The sequence below is a fragment of the Rhinoraja longicauda genome, chromosome 30 (genome assembly GCF_053455715.1).
Source record: "Rhinoraja longicauda isolate Sanriku21f chromosome 30, sRhiLon1.1, whole genome shotgun sequence".
NCBI lineage: Eukaryota > Metazoa > Chordata > Chondrichthyes > Rajiformes > Arhynchobatidae > Rhinoraja > Rhinoraja longicauda.
Window position 1 is genome coordinate 5,715,945 of NC_135982.1, and position 16,666 is coordinate 5,732,610.

The window sequence follows — 16,666 nt, forward strand, 5'->3', positions numbered from 1 at the left end:
CGGCGCGGACTCGGTGGGCCGAAGGGCCTGTTTCCGCGCTGTATCTCTAAATCTAAAAAAATCTAAATCTAAAAAAATACTAGAGTGCGTAGCCTGAAGATCAGAGGAGGGTGTACAGGAGATGTGATGGGCGTTTTGTTTTGATATAGAGTGATGGATGCTGGGAACTTGCTGACAGAGGTGGTGGTGGAAGCAGCTACGATAGTGGCATCCAGAGATACTGCCTGTCTTACTGAGGTACTCCAGCATATTGTGTCTATCTTCAGTGTAAACCAGCATCTGCTGTTCCTTCCTACACACAAATTCTCACAAACGGCATCCAGTCCAAATTGCTGCCAGGTTTCTCCATGTTTATGAAGCAAGTTGCAGGAGTCAACTGCTGATGAGATTCGATTTGTACCAAATCACCAGCCCCTCTCCATCCCTGTATCCCTGTCCCCAATGGTGTCACGCCCGTCCTCTTGACCCATGACTGGCTGAATTTCCGGAACGTCCATCAGTCCCATTTGTTTCCACTACCATCATCTGAAAGTTTTATTTGTTAATAATGTTCTTCGTGACAGGCTGACAATACATTAATACCGTCTCTGAACTAGTGTCAGATAAATAAGCAAGAGAACTTCCTTCTTTCTTAAAGGTCAGTAGATGTGGCAATCAGAAAATTTACTTGGGAGCTAACTTCACTATGACTGAAAATGTGTATAATTTAAAAGCTTGATTAATATAATTAAAATTGAAGTAGTTACTGTGCAATCAAAGCCCTCCTAACAAAATATACTGGCTCTCAAAATGTTTTAAAATAAATGCTTTCTTGCTCCAAATTCGTGATGATATATATATTTTTTTGGCAAATTATTAAAAGCAGGATGTAACATTGTTTTTCATTTGCGAAAGCAATATATTCAATTTATTTTGTTGAATAGATCCAGGCTCTCTGCCCCAAATGTCACTGAACCTTTAATGCAGATGCTGTCCCAGTACTTGGAGCATCATAAATAACATTTAAGAGACAGGGGCATTTTAATTGCCGACATCATAAACTGTATTTCTAAATTAATGAATACATCATGTATCAAACCATTTATGTGTTTTACTGTAAAGTTCAATTTTAAACACCACAAATGCAATTCTGAAAATAAAACCCATTCTTCATCACTCCCACCATATTTTGGCATTTTACATTTTTTAAAAACCCTTCCTTGGAATCAAACAGAATTAGAACAGAGGTGTTTAAAATGCACATGACTTTTGCTTTCCTGACTCGATCTCCAAACAAAAGAAAAATGCAATATAACAGCTTATTGTTCAGCGAACTGCTTAAAGTCTCTACGCCAGCTGGTGGTGAGCCTGGAACACTCCGCTTAAAAGGACAGACGTAGCTGAAGTGAGGATCATGTCGTGACCCTGAACGTACACTTCATGTTCCACACCCTCACCCTGCGAAGAATTTGGTTTATCTATCGGAACCAGCATCGCGCTCACCAACGCTGCTTCAATAATCAGTGTGTGCTGGGTGGCCTTATTGTTGCTTCTCCAATACTTGATTTGACCTTACTTCACTTTATATCAGTATATTGAGCTTTTACAAGAAAGGGTGCAAAGGTAGAAAAAAGATTTCTTGAATTAGAGTCGCAAAATAGTTGGGGGAGGGGGAACATTTTAAGCGAACCAAAATCAACGCTGACATGCAGGCATTCTTCCGATCTACCCTGGTCTGCACTGCACCTGAAGTCACACCTAGAACAACACAAGCTGGAATAACTCAGCGGGTCAGGCAGCGTCTCTGGAGAAAATGGATGGCAAGATCTTTCGGGTCGTGACCTGAAACATCACCCATCCTCTTTCTCCAGAAACGCTGCCTGACCCACTGAGTTACTCCAGCACTTAGTGATATCTTTGGTATAAACCAGCATCTGCAGTTCCTTGTTTCTGCAAGTTGTTCTAATGCAGATGTAACATTTTCAATGCACTATTTTCATTCATTGTCATGTTACAATGATAAAATCGACACAAACCTCAATTCCAGTCACGTTTTTAGCATGAGATAACTACACCAGGTTTTTGGAGCGGTTTCTAGCAATGTGGACTGCTGACACCTAGAGAAGCTTTGTTCCTGACACTACCTCTTTACACGTAAGTGGGGGGCCTGGGTTTCCTACTACGCTTTCTTGGTTGATTCTGCATCACATCAACAGCTGACTGAGTGCCGACAACACACATCACAAGCAGGGTGTTGAGTTGTGCTGGGTTGCAATCTATACAAATCAGGGAGCTGGGAGCTGAGCAGTGTGGGTTCAGCACCAACGAGGCTGTAGGCTCTCCGTGCCATCAACCCTGATCTCGTCTGGCCTGGTCAGACCTGCGATAATGTTGGATCCACAGTGCGATGGGGTGTAACTGACCCTCACCTACTTGCCTGGTGGTTACATGTTTCACAGCATAATACATTGGTTTGCAAAAACCCACTGCTCAGGATGCAATAAGCACATATTAACAGTAAATTAATGGAATTAGGGAAATTCTGTCCATGGAAGCCAAATACTGAATCACCCGTGACATTTAGTTAACGTCATTCTCATTACTGGCACCTTCTGGACGTCGTAACTTATCCACTTGTTCATTGATCTGTCCATCGCCACCCCGCCTATCCTCTGATTGCACACCGAGACAATCGTCTTCATCGACGTGACTGACGTCATCATCTTCATCCTCGTCTTCATTTTCATTGTCTTGCCTCTTCTCCTCTTCCCCCTGGACCTCCATCCTCACCTGACACTGGACATCCACGTCGTTGCTATGATCAGCGACGTGGCCACTGAGACTCACTACTTCCGGACTGTGGCTCTCAGTAACCGGCGAGGAGGAGGACAGGGGAGACTCGATGCTGACCGGTGAGATGTCGCTGCTGCTGTTGTTGTGATTGACTGAGGTCACGGAGGTGGCTATTGTCGATGGCTTGACAGGGATCTGCCACGCGGGAAGCTTTGGAGCTGAGGGGGAAGACGGGAACTGTCGCCTACAGTCAAAGAACAAGTTTTGAGCGTTAACGTTTGCTAGAAGATTGCAGCAAAATCAACTCCATACACATCATTCCGGGTTTTGTACATTATTATCCCGTTTATTTTGCCCAAAGTGACATCAGCTTTCTTCCCCACTGGGAGCTACTCTGAATTTAAACACTACTGAGAGAGAACACATCCCTTCTAACGTCGGAAAGGTTACAATTGTGAACGCTGTTTATTTCTCTCTATGGAGAACCTATATCATAAATTATGGTGTTGAATGATTACTTGTTGAGTAGGTAGAAAATGCTGGATTTCAAACCAATCCTATGGAGGGTTGAATCTATTTTGAAGGCTTGAATATTTTGGGAATTATGTTGGATTAAAGGTTTCATATTTTGCAAAGGCCTAGTCTGACTTAGATTTCTATCATGAAGTTGCTTTGTGGGGATAACGGTCAAAGGTCTTGCACCTACTCTAAAACCTTGGTATTGGGCTGCAGATTACTGACAAAAACGGAGGAATGTGCTGGTGGCACATCCAGCAGTCAATAAGATAGTTATCTGGTTCAATAAGCAATTCATGACCTTATAGAAGATATTCCTCACTGAGATGATATGTGTATGCAGGATGACACCGACTAGACTCATAAATAAAGTCGTAGAGTGTGGAAACAGGCCCTTTGGCCCAACTTGCTCACACCGGCCAACATGTCCCAGCTACACTAGTCCCATCTACCTGCATTTGGCCCATATTCCTCCAAACCTGTCCTATCCATGTACCTGTCTAACTGTTTCTGAAACGTTGGGATAGTCCCAGCCTGAACTACCTGCAGCTTGTTCCATACACCCCCAACCTTTGTGTGAAAAAGTTACCCCTCAGATTCCCATTAAATCTTTTCCCCTTCACCTTAAACCTACGTCCTCTGATCCTCGATTCCTCTACTTTGGGCATGAGACTTTGTGCATCTACCCGATCTATTCCTCTCATGACTTGATAGAGGTTTTAAAAATTTTAAGAGGGACAGACAGAGTTGACGTGGGTAGGCTTTTCCCCTTGAGAGTGGGGAAGATTCCAACAAGGGGACATAACTTCAGAATTGAGGGACAAAAGTTTAGGGGTAACATGAGGGGTAACTTCTTTACTCAGAGGGTGGTGGCTGTATGGAATGGGCTTCCGGTGGAAGTGGTGGAGGCAGGCTCGATTTTATTATTTAAGAGTAAATTGGATAGGTATATGGATGAGAGGGGATTGGAGGGTTGTGGTCTGAGAGCAGGTAGATGAGACTAGGTCAGAGAGAGTGGTCGGCGTGGACTGGTAGGGCCGAACGGGCCTGTTTCCGTGCTGTAGTTGTTATATGGTTATATGGTTATATGATTTTGTGCACTTCTATAAGATCACGAGATATGTTCTTCTGAAGTTGATCCAACTGCTTGTTCTACTAGCCAAACCCATGACAAGGAAGGAAACCAAAATCAAAGTTCTAACCATCTGTTGAAAAAAGGCAAAATAGAACAGTCTGTGACTTTGATGGAGGAACAGGCAGAGCCTAGAGTTATCGACTGAAGAAGAAAGCTATTCACTGGCTGGTCGATACATTCACATGGTTGTGAGATTGATTAGAAGTGTTCAATAGTCTACATGTGCTAGTAATATCCAACTATCAGAATAAAGGAGACCATGTACATGGATAGGGCAGGATTGGAGGGATATGGACCAAACGCAGGCAGGTGGGACTAGTGTAGCTGGGACATGTCGGCCGGTATGGGCAAGTTGGGCCAAAGGGCCTGTTTCCACACTGTATCACTCTATGACTCTATGATCTGATGCTGGTTTAAAATACAGATGCTAATTCTTGGGGAAATTAAACGAATGTTGATTTCTTTTGGTTCTACTGACTAACCTGCAATAACATTGCGTTTCTTTCTGGCTGAGCGTTAGTGTAAAGGGATGGGCAAGCTCTCCCAAAGCTGCAATTACAAAACAATGCCATTTGCTTTTGTGCAGTAATGATGATTGAGTTTCCATGATGCAATAAGTACATACAGAATAGGGAAATTACACGTTCTCAGAATCATTCACAATATTAAAACCATCTGAGCTAGTTGGTTGAATAGATTCGGGGGGGGGGGGGGGGGGGGTAGGGTGGCGCAGAGGTAGAGTTGCTGCCTTGCAGTGCTAGAGACCCTGGTTCGATCCTGACTCCAGGTGTTAACACTACAGAGTTTGTACGTTCTCCCCGTTGACGCGTGGGTTTTCTCCGGGATCTCCGGTTTCCTCCCGCATCCCAAAGACGTGCAGGTTTGTAGGTTAATGGGTTTCGGTAAAAATTGTAAAATTATCTTCAACGTGTAGGATAGTGCTCGTGTACGGGAATTGTTGGTAGGCACAGACCATGTGCGCCTAAAGGCCTGTTTCCCCATTGTAGCTCCAGAGAAAAGCTGGCAGTAATGTGTTGTACACGTGCCAGCAAATTAAAGATGGGTGGCACAATAGACAATAGGTGCAGGAGTAGGCCATTCGGCCCTTCGAGCCAGCACCGCCATTCAATGTGATCATGGCTGATCATTCTCAATCAGTACCCCGTTCCTGCCTTCTCCCCATACCCCCTGACTCCGCTATCCTTAACAGCTCTATCTAGCTCTCTCTTGAATGCATTCAGAGAATTGGCCTCCACTGCCTTCTGAGGCAGAGAATTTCACAGATTCACAACTCTCCGACTGAAAGTTTTTCCTCATCGTTCTAAATGGCCTACCCCTTATTCTTAAACTGTGGTCCCTTGTTCTGGACTCCCCCAACATTGGGAACATGTTTCCTGCCTCTAACGTGTCCAACCCCTTAATAATCTTATACGTTTCGATAAGATCCCCTCTCATCCTTCTAAATTCCAGTGTATACAAGCCTAGTCGCTCCAGTCTTTCAACAGTGGTACAGCTGCTGCCTCTCGGCACCAGAGACCCGGGTTCCATCTTGACCTCGGGTGCTGTCTGTGTGGTGTTTGCACGTTCTCCCTGTGACCACATCGGTTTCTTCCTGCAGCTCTGGCTTCCTCCCCCATCCCAAAAAAGTGCGGGTTTGTAGGTTAATTGGCATCTGTAAAATTGCCTCTGGCGTGCAGTCAGTGGATGAGAAAGTAGGATCGCATAGCACTAGTGTTAAAGAGTGATCGATGGTTGGCGTGGACTTAGTGGGCTGAAGGGCCTGTTTCAATAAACTGAACTAAAAACATAGGAGTGAGTTGTATGAGGGAAAGAGATTTAAGATCTCCAGTGGATTCATTTGAAAAACGGTGTCATTTTAAAACAAGTAGTCTTACACTTACGGACGTATATTCTCCATTTCTATTTTTATTTTTCCTTTACTCAATATGCTCTCTTTCCACAGTGGTCAACTTAATTGCAGTACCTTATCCGGGTTGCTACTCGATGTGCAAGTCCCAATAGAGACCGCATGGAGATCATGTCACAACAAAAAGACACCCATGCTCTGCCACTGTGGTTATAATCAGGAGTCCGAATCTTTCACTAGCTTGGTCTAGGGGTATTGTGCATGACCAGAGTAGAGCAGGGGACACACCGATGCACATTGTCCCTTCAGGGAAGAACACCTTAAAGGTCCCCCGCTTTTTCGAGCCTCCCCTTTCTTGGTGAAATAAGCACTCTCTGAACACAGTGCAAATACTAGGAATCATCTCCCAACGATTTCAGTCCAGGGCCCACATTACCTGCTTAGGAGAAGTCCTTTCAATGAGGTGATCTCCGCTTTCAATTCATTAATGTTCTGAGTCTCCAGGAGCCAATTTGTAGACGAGGAAGCCTGAGGAAACCAAGCAGAAAGTAAGCAGGGAGCCAGGAATACATTGAAACAGACTTCATTGAAAGCACACAATGTATTTTCAACAGCTGTGGAATGTTAGAATTAATGCTGCTTCCTGGGATTCATTTGCAGACCTCACTAATAGTTTACATACTTCGGACAACACTTTTGTTTTTTTAATTATTTGCATCTCCTCCCAACTCACTATTGAATTTTTTAATTGACCTTTTGCATCTCCTTTGGCCTTTCTGGTCCTACAATTTTCTCCTCCAGTCTAGCTTCTGCAGATCTTCCCCTTTGTTTTTTCTCTGCCCCCCCCCCCCCTTCTGCTTACTAAGCTCAGAGATTTCTCATAATGGGGGATTTACCGAGATGGCCCTGCCTAATGAGGAGAGCCAAGGCCTGAGAAGCTGAGAACGAGGCACAAACTGCTGGAGTAACTCAGCGGGTCAGGCATCATCTCTGGAGAAAAAGGATGGGTCCTTCTCAATGATCTATCCGTGTTCTCCAGAGATGCTGCCTGACCCGTTGAGTTACTCCAGCACTCTGTGTTAATCTTCGGTATAAAGCAACGTCTGCAGCTCCTTTCTACACATCAGAACGAAGTAACTGACCTGGCTGGGAGGGTGGGAATTGGAGGAACAAAATGGCAGTGTGAGCAGTGGTTGCAAACAGCAATGGGATTGACTTTTAAGTTTAATTTAGAGATATCACATGGAAACAGGCCCTTCGACCCACTGAGTCCACCCCGACCAACGAACACTAGTTCTATGTCATCCCAGTTTCACATCCTGCATACTATGGGCAATTTACAGAAGCTAATTGACCCACAAACTCGCACGTCTTTGGAGTGTAGGAGGAAACCGGAGCACCCGGAGAAAACCCATACGGTCACGGGGAGAACATACAAACTCCGTACAGACAGCACCTGCTAGACAGGATTGAACCCAAGTTCTAGCGCTGTGAGGCAGCAACTCTACCGCTGCGCCACTGTGCGCCCTGTGACCTCTTTGAACATGTCTCTTACATGGGGCAACAGAGTTAGAGAGATTCTAAGCTTTGGATGTTTTAGACCTGACCTTGGGCATCCTGAGCCTTCAGTTGCAATTTGGCTTGTGCCGTGGGAATCTCCAAAGTACAAATATTTATCTAGTTTTGTTTTTGAAGTGCGTCTCTGTAAAATCACAAAGCGTATGCCTGACAGGTAAAATAGTCAAATCTGTGCAGCGATCATTGGCCGTTATACGCGTGTCACAGTGATGTTCCAGTTTCACGTACATCAAAGGTGAGCTTTACACCTGCATGATATTGTTACCAGATGAGTTTATTCAAGACCAGAAGATGCAGGGGAGAATGGACCGTACCTTTACACTGATGTCCCAAGGGGCAACACTATTCTCCCTCGAGGAAGGCCAAGCGCCCAGCCTTTAATAAGAGCAAGCTTTATAAAATATAGACTATGAGCTATTTAATAGACTAGTTATTCAATCATGTTAACTCGTCAGCTATCTAATGAGACTAATCCTAAATTAATCTCATTAATTTATCACAGTCAGATCCCAAATGTAAATTTATAATCAGCAAGCATTTAATGTTAAATGACTGACAAATTAAGTTGCATTTATAACCTCCCATTTATTTTGCAATTAACCCTATCTACTATTTAATCTAATCAATGTTTTAAGTCATGCTAACTAGGGTTCTCGAGTTAATAAACAATTGTTAGCTTATAACTTGGTTGCTTGACTTGTTTGTGCCCAGCAAGTATAGGTTAATACATTCATTTAATTAATGGCGCAGATCGTGATGTGAACTTGGTACGTAGTTTTAACGCTTAGCTGATCAAAACCGGTCGAGGTCAAAGACTGCAGCTTGCCTAATGGAGGCACCAGGCATTAGAGAGGGAAACTCTGAATAAGTGTTGCCACAGAGAGAGATTAGATACAGTTAAGGAGCTGGAATTTATTATGTTATTTTTTATGAAGATTCGTCTCTTAATTCCAGTCTGTGCGCTTCTAATTGGGGACTTGTGTAGCATTTTGCATGAGTTACTTATTACCAGTAACAAAAGCAACATTTTGCAAACGGTGCTAATCTGAAATAAAAACAAAAGGTGTTGGAAATACTCGAAGGCAGGTAGCTTCTGTGGGCAGAGAAATTTATTAACAATTCAGGGCAGTGACATTTAATCACAAGGGTGAGAAGAGTTACAATCAAGTTTTAAGACACAGAGTAAAGGAAGGAAAGTGGAGAAAATGAAAATGGGAGATCCAGAACAGGGTAGTGGGCACGAGAAGGTAAATGATGAGAGGGACGAAGGGGGGCACATCACAAACTGATGTCATTTCAGAAACACATTAAAAAGAACTGCAAGAATTTATGAATCTCTCGCGATTCTTTTTTTCAAGAGTTCAGACATTGAGAAAGTTTTTGTCTTTTTATTTCAGATCCTGCTATATCTATTTTCTTCGACGTTATTTTAACTGTGTACAAATACAGTTTACAGCTCATGCAATGGTTGTGGTGACATGACACGTCCTTCCTTTAGACGGTGCTAGCAAAATGTGATGAGCATAATGTAGAAACAAGGACCTGCAGATGGTGGTTAATACACAAGAGGACATAAAGTGATGGGGTAACTCAGCGGGTCAGGCAACTACTCTGGAGAACATGGATAGGTGACGTTTCGGTTCGAGACCCTTCTTTAGACGGGTGACTTCTTCAGTCTGAAGGTGGGTCCCGACCCAAAACATCATCTATCCACGTTCTCCAGAGATGCTGCCTGACCCGCTGAGTTACTCCAGCACTTTTTGTGTGAGCAGAATGTGTATTCCTCAGTGTAAATCATCAAACCCATGCGACACCGATGAACACGGGTACAGGTTCACTACGGACTCAGCATGGAAAGCAATCAGACTGTTGGCAAGTCACAGATTTTCATTCAAAGGCAGCCACTCACCCAGGGCCACGTTTTCACAGACACAAGTAGCATTCCAGTACTTCAACCTGTTGGCTTTCTCTACCTTCAAATTTGAGCTGAGCTTGAGTAAGTTCCGATGCAGGGTCACTGGCCTGCAAGATTGCTTCTGATTCCGTCTCCACAGGTTCTGCCTGATCTGCTGAGTATTTCCACACCGGCTGGCCAATGATCGGAACTACCTGACGCCCGTGGAACCAGCTCTTATCTTCAAATTTGGCAGGAGGAAAAGATGCACACCTATCGCTGAGCTGCCAAATCTACATAGTGCATAATTTCATTGGACCAAATGCTGACTGGTGGGACTAGTGTAGCTGGGACATGTTGGCTGGTGTGGGCAAGTTGGGCCGAAGGGCCTGTTTCTACACTGTATCATTCTATGACTCTAATTGTCTCATAGAGTAAAACCAAGATCCATAGTGACTAGGTTGGATGGGTTCGGAACTGGCTTACTCAGAGGGGTCTGGTGGAAGGGTGTTATTCCACCTGGCGATCTGTGACCAGTGGAGTTCTGCAGGTATCTGTGTTGGAACCTCTGTTATTCGTGATATACAGTATATAAACGACTTGGACGTAAACTTAGATGGTTCAGTTAGTAAGTTTGCAGACACCTCCACAAGTGGTGGAGTTGTAGACATTGAGGAAGGCTGTCAGACTACACAGCAGGATATAGATCAGCTATAGAAATGAGCGGAGAAATGGCAGATGGAGTTTAATCTGAGCAACCTTGAGGTGTTGCACTTTCGGAGGTCGAATGTGAGGGGAAAGTATACAGCTAATGGCAAGACCCTTAACAGCATTGATGTGCAGGTTTGTAGGTTAATTGGCTTCGGTAAAAATTGTAAATTTTCCCTTGTGTGCAGGATAATGTTAGTGTGGGGGATCGCTGGTCGGCGCAGACTCGGTGAGCCGAAAGGGCCTGTTTCTACGCTGTCTCTCTAAACTAAACTAAAAAGAAATAAGTATAATTATGAGAGGCATGCAGAGGAGATTAGTTTAACTTGGGCACTTTGAGCTGAGAGACTTTTTCCTCTTCTGTACTGTTCTACGTTCCAAGATTAATCATTTTGACCTTCTAAACCACAACTTCAATTATACTACAAAGATGATCACCAGCCAGAGTTTAACACCATACCTGCTCAAAAAACAGTACCAAATATGCAAAGAACTTTTCCATATTATTGCACTGAAGTTTCGGAAGGAATTTTCAGTGCTATCACACACCCACTTTAAATGGAAATGTGAACATTGCTAGTTTAGGCAATGTTAAAACTAATAAAAGGATGGACGCCTTAACAGGATGAAATATATAGTTTGTGGAATCATTAATATCTTGGTCATATTTAAAAAGCCACCTCTGGATTTGAATAACAAATATTAAACTGATGGGGGCACAATGAATATTATTGCTGGTGTAAGCGATCAATAACTGTGCCATACTTTCCAAAGCGACATGTTAAGGCTGACATCAATTTGGATTTTGACAACTGCGGTTAGGTGTTAAATGTCATTCTGCCTTCCTAATCAACATTTCCCACCTTTACCCACCCACAGTCTGACATGTATTGAACAATCTGTTTTAAACTAGAAAGCGTCATGCATATTCAATGCTCATGAAATTGATTACATAAAGCCAAGCCATCCCTCTATGCTATCCTCTTCATTGCTCATCTACTTGTCCAGGGAATTCAGAATATCTGCGTCTCTTTTATTGACATTTGCTATCTAAAATAAACTTCATGTCAAATTGTTTGGGTCTATATTTTGGGTGTATTGGACATGTGATACCCCGAAGAAGACAATGCAAAATGTTTAGGAAGAAACTGCAGATGCTGGTTTAAACCCAAGATAGACAAAAAAAAGCCGGAGTAACTCAGTGGGACAGGCAGCATCTCTGGAGAAAAGGATGCTTCGGCTCTCGATATCACTGTCTATATCTCTTGTTTCCCTTTCCCTTGACTCTCAGTCTGAAGGGTCTCAACCCGAAACGCCACCTATTCCTTTTCTCCAGGGATGCTGCCTGTCCCGCTGAGTTACTCCACCTTTTTGTGTCTATGCAAAAAGTAGTTCTATTTCAATTTATAACCGGAAATACATGAAGCAATTTATCGGACGTGTACACGCTCTGGATTTGCATCTATAATGATGTTGAAACTATTGTTCTTTATCATAACCACCAGTAACCTGGGGATTTCTGTGCATCCATAATTTAACATGCAAATCCCCAAGTTCCTGTTACTGATTCAACCACCCACTACTATGGTAGAGGAGTTTACTTCACCACCACTATCAAGAAACATCAGCTGAATAACAACTCCAGATTGTTATAAACTTGTATCATTGTAAAGTATCTGATAAGCCCAACCACTGATTCAGGATGGTATGCTGATTAAAAAAAATAACCTGGTTCGAAAAATATAAGTTTATGGATGTCAATTCTAATTCCTTCAGATAAACACTTCAAAGTATAAGCGGAGAAAAGGAATAGGTGACGTTTCGGGCCCAAACCCTTCTTCAGACTGCAGAATTATTTATAGATGTTTATTTATTTTTAAATCCATTATTATACCTTGTCGGGAGGAACTGCTGGTTTAAACCGAAGGCAGACACAAAAAACTGGAATAACTCAGTGGGTCAGGCAGCATCTCTGGAGAGGGATATCTCCCATTCTATTTCCTTTTCAACCTATTCATATTGCTTTTCTCCACAGATGCTGCCTGACCCGCTGAATTATTCCAGATTTTTGTGTCTTGTCTTCGGGTTAAACCAGCAGTTCCTCCCGACAAAGTACAATGGATTTAAAAATAAATGAAACATCAATAAATAATTTTTAGGTTAAAGCCTAATTTGTGACTATTGCTCAGGCTGTTTCAGGCTGTAGCATTGGCAGTAATCTGAGTAGAGATTTAAAGCTCACCTTTGGGAGATTTGGGAGAAACTACAATGTAAAGACACGAGGCTGCTTTAAATTGGGCAGTAGTGTGTGAGGAAAGAGCGTTTATGAGGAGGAGTAAAATTGGTGGTTATGAAATGGCACATGTTCACAAAGAGAGGAATATCAGCTAACAGGGCAGGTGGCAGAACAAGAGATGGGACCACAGGAGAAAGAACCGAGTCTCACGGTCGAGTTTGAAGATGGTGTCATTTGGAGAAAAGGCTCAGTAACAGGGAAGGAAGATTTAATTGTAGGAGGAGGGGGGGGGGGGGGGGGGAGAATCAAAGTGAGGAACAGACATGATGATTGAGAAGAGAGAAGTGAGTAAGCAGATCAAGAGTTGTAGATATGACGATAGACGCTCAAGAGTTACTGGTTCAAAAGTACAACTAAGAAACATGGGGGGACTGTTTTGCTCCCTGGGTACGTAGAATGAAGCAGAATTGGAAATGGTGATGTGGACCACCAACAGGTGATTGAAGATGGACATCTGGGAATAGTGAAGCCTAGAGGTGATGGAACATAAACCTGTAGGAGAGTTTACATTTACAATTTTCCCCAACATAACTTCCCAGTACGTTTGTGTAGTTCCACACTGAACTATTTAGAAGTTTATCAATTCAGTGCGTACTAATCCAACATAACTGGATGTAAACTTTAGCTTTCCACCCCTAATTTACCATAATTACATCCGATTGAGATATATTCTTTCAGTGTAGAAGAATGGGATTGAGAGGGAAAGCTAGATCATCCATGATTGAATGGCAGGGCAGATTTGATGGGCCAAGTGCCTAATTCTGCTCCTACAACTTATGAACTTAAGAAACCAGAAAGGCAGTTAAATTTGTTGAAATTTGACTGCAGAGTGTGTAGATGGATAAAGAACTGTTCTTCAACTTTTCCTTGGAACTTATGTTGGGTTTTATTAGAATAAGGCGAGAGGCAAAAAACAAACAGGGAGGTCAGAGTAGGTGTGAGATGGTGACAGGTAGCCAGAAGCTCAGGGAAACCCATGATATATAAAGTTATATAGGAAAATAACTGCAGATGCTAGTACAAATCGAAGATGCTAGCAAAATGCTGGAGTAACTCATCGGGTCAGGCAGCATCTCAGGAGAGAAGGAATGGGTCTCGACCCGAAACGTCACCCATTCTTTCTCTCCTGAGATGCTGCCTGACCCGCTGAGTTACTCCAGTATTTTGTGATACCTATAAAGTTATATATATATATTTGCTCCTTCACATTATTTCAAGAGTTTGCGTGTGCAAAGAATGTGTTCGCCTCACTCAGCCAATTGTGATTGCTTAAGTAATGTTAACAGCTGAATTAGTCATAAGGCTCTAAGCCTCAGTAAGTGTTTTTTCTAAATAAGAAACATGTGTTGCAGAACACTCATTGGGCACCTGGAACCAATTTCTCAGCTTTCCACATCGGCTTTGAACTGCAAGGCCACATTTTGCAAAGGAAATTTGAATTTAATTCTGAGGGCCATAATACCAGCCACCTGTTGCTCTGATGGCTTTGTTACAACTTTTGCTTTACATATGGTGAGTGTTCTCTCAGGATGGAATATAATACTTGGCAACTTCCTACAGCATCTTCAGGAAAGGGAAATGTTCAACTTATGAATTAAATTCTGCCCAGTGCAGCTGTTCTGTTTGAAAAGTCTAATTATTCGTATATCAGTGTTATGTTATGGCATCGGTGAACGGTTGGTACGATCTCTGGAATGTATAGACTTTGACTGCTCATCATGTGACCGTGACTGAGTATAGTTTTATATTTGCCTAAAACCCACAGCACTGGTTATTTGACTGCCGGTGAAATAGTTCGCACTGGAAAATAATTAGATCTCACCAGCTCTTTTCCTTCCTTTGAAAACTTAAAGCTGGTTTACTGAACCGCACAAGCTCATTTAAAGCAATGTTGAAATACCTGTCTTGTGCCATCTATACTGGCAATGAAGATTAGTTGCCGGAAAACGTACGAGTTATTCAAGTTTGCAACTTAATAATACAAATCCTTCATTAGTGGAACATATCTCTGCAAGATGGACAGAATAATTTCAGCCCACAAGAGGAAGAATATCAATGGTGACAGTACAATCTTTGAAGGGCGTTAACCTATAACACATGCAAATAAGTGGAAGAATGAAAAGAGGGAAAAAAACGTATAATATATTTATTTAAATTTTCAATTCTTTGGTATCACTTATTGTTTCTCACATGAGCTGTGGAGAAATGCAGAAATCTGTGGGTTCAAACTACGACAACACATCAGAGAAAAAGTCTGAAGAAGGGTCTCGACCCGAGACGTCACCCATTCCTTCTCTCCTGAGATGCTGCCTGACCTGCTGAGTTACTCCAGCATTTTGTGAGAGAAAATACTTGATGTTTTCTGATGGTTTTGAAAAGAATAGAGGGGAATACTTCCAATTCTGTAATATGTTGGACTCACAAGGCTCTGAAGTTGTTTGAGTAACATACAAATCAAATTATAGAGGCACATGTTAACCAACATCTCTTTAAACAGTTTTCTAACATGGCTGTGTCCCACAGAATACTGCGTCCCATTTTCTCTGTGCAAGAAATTCATTGGGCGAAGCAGAACCTTTGGAGAACGTCCTCCAGTTACATTCCTCCTATTTTTTTAATGAGAGGTCTTATCTAACCTCAAACTATTGCTAAGCTAATCTATTTAGACACAAGCAATGCTGTTGGCTTTAATATCAAATACTGTTCAGTATAAACTTGTTTCTTTAGAATATCTTTCAAAAAAATCATAACATCACAAGCTGCTTCATAGAATTATAATCTGTCGAGGACTGACATTGAGGAAACATCATGAGGAGTGTTAGTGACGCCGCTGCCAGCAGGATTTTCATTACATCTGTACCACAACCTACATTGCATGTGGCAATAACTCAAATGGACTTGACTTGAAGTTTGTTCACGAGGTGGATTTTAAAGAAGAATTTAAAGGGGGAGGGACGTGAAGCAGATGGTTTAGGCAGGGAATTCCAGACCATAGAGTCTCAGCTAGATGAAGAGAGTGAAGAGAACACAATCGTGGGAGCAATGCGGAGCTCAGAGGCCGTGGGGCATGAAGGGATCAGAACATGAAGCTGAGAGTTTTCGATCTGATGGTTTCACTATGAGCAATGACCAGGCAAGGCAGAGATTTGGTTCTGCTTAGCAAAGTGCTTTGGATGATGTTTGAAGGGGGATGGACTGAGTCTGATCAGGAGCACAGTGGAACAGCCAAATCTGTAGAGTGCTACATTTAATACAGTCTGAGGCTAAACTAAAGGTGAACCATATGAAGGATCCCGACCCGAAACTTCACCAATCCATGTCCTCCAGAGATGTTGCCTGACCCGCTGAGTTACTCCAGAACATTGAGCCTGTTTGTAAACCAGCATCTGCAGTTCCGTGTCTCTGACTTCCGTATGCTTTAGTTCAGCTATGTATTGTGGTGGCCACTAATTGAAGACTCCATGTCAATTAATTAAGTTGGAGCATTATTTTTTTTAAAGATAAAAGTTTAAAAATGTAATCCGCTGTTAAGATCATTGAAAAACTGGAATAAAATTGTTTTTACAATTCCCTTTACAATGCAAATAAGTAACAAAATTCCGTTATGAATAATGTGTGACAAATCAGTGGAGTCTCTCTGGCAACTTATTCTAGTTGTGGATTTGGTATTCGCTCAGTGTGTCAGCCAACATCATTTAACAGCCACACTTATTTTTCTGATGTTAACAAAGCTTCCAAGCCAGTGGAACATTTGCAAATCCGGCAATAAGCGAATCCAGCACAGCTACATCCGCTACATCGGCGGTAGCACTGGGGTTGTCTCCAGGACTCGGGGCAGAGGTAGAGTTGCTGCCTTACAGCGCCAGAGAACCGGGTTCGATCCTGGCTACGGGTGGTGTC

At 42.6% G+C, this 16,666-nt stretch overlaps 1 protein-coding gene across 1 annotated transcript in view; it reads right to left on the reverse strand.

The window, feature by feature from the left end:
• Positions 1–653: 653 nt before the first annotated feature.
• Positions 654–16,666, reverse strand: part of pex14 (peroxisomal biogenesis factor 14) — a 247,389-nt gene continuing 231,376 nt past the window's right edge. Inside the window, exons 8-9 of the mRNA XM_078425303.1 lie at positions 6,727–6,818; positions 654–3,016 (exon numbers count right to left, since the gene is read on the reverse strand). Of these exons, the coding sequence (XP_078281429.1) occupies positions 2,560–3,016; positions 6,727–6,818 (549 nt within the window). The 3' untranslated portion in view covers positions 654–2,559. The remainder of the gene's footprint in view (positions 3,017–6,726; positions 6,819–16,666) is intronic.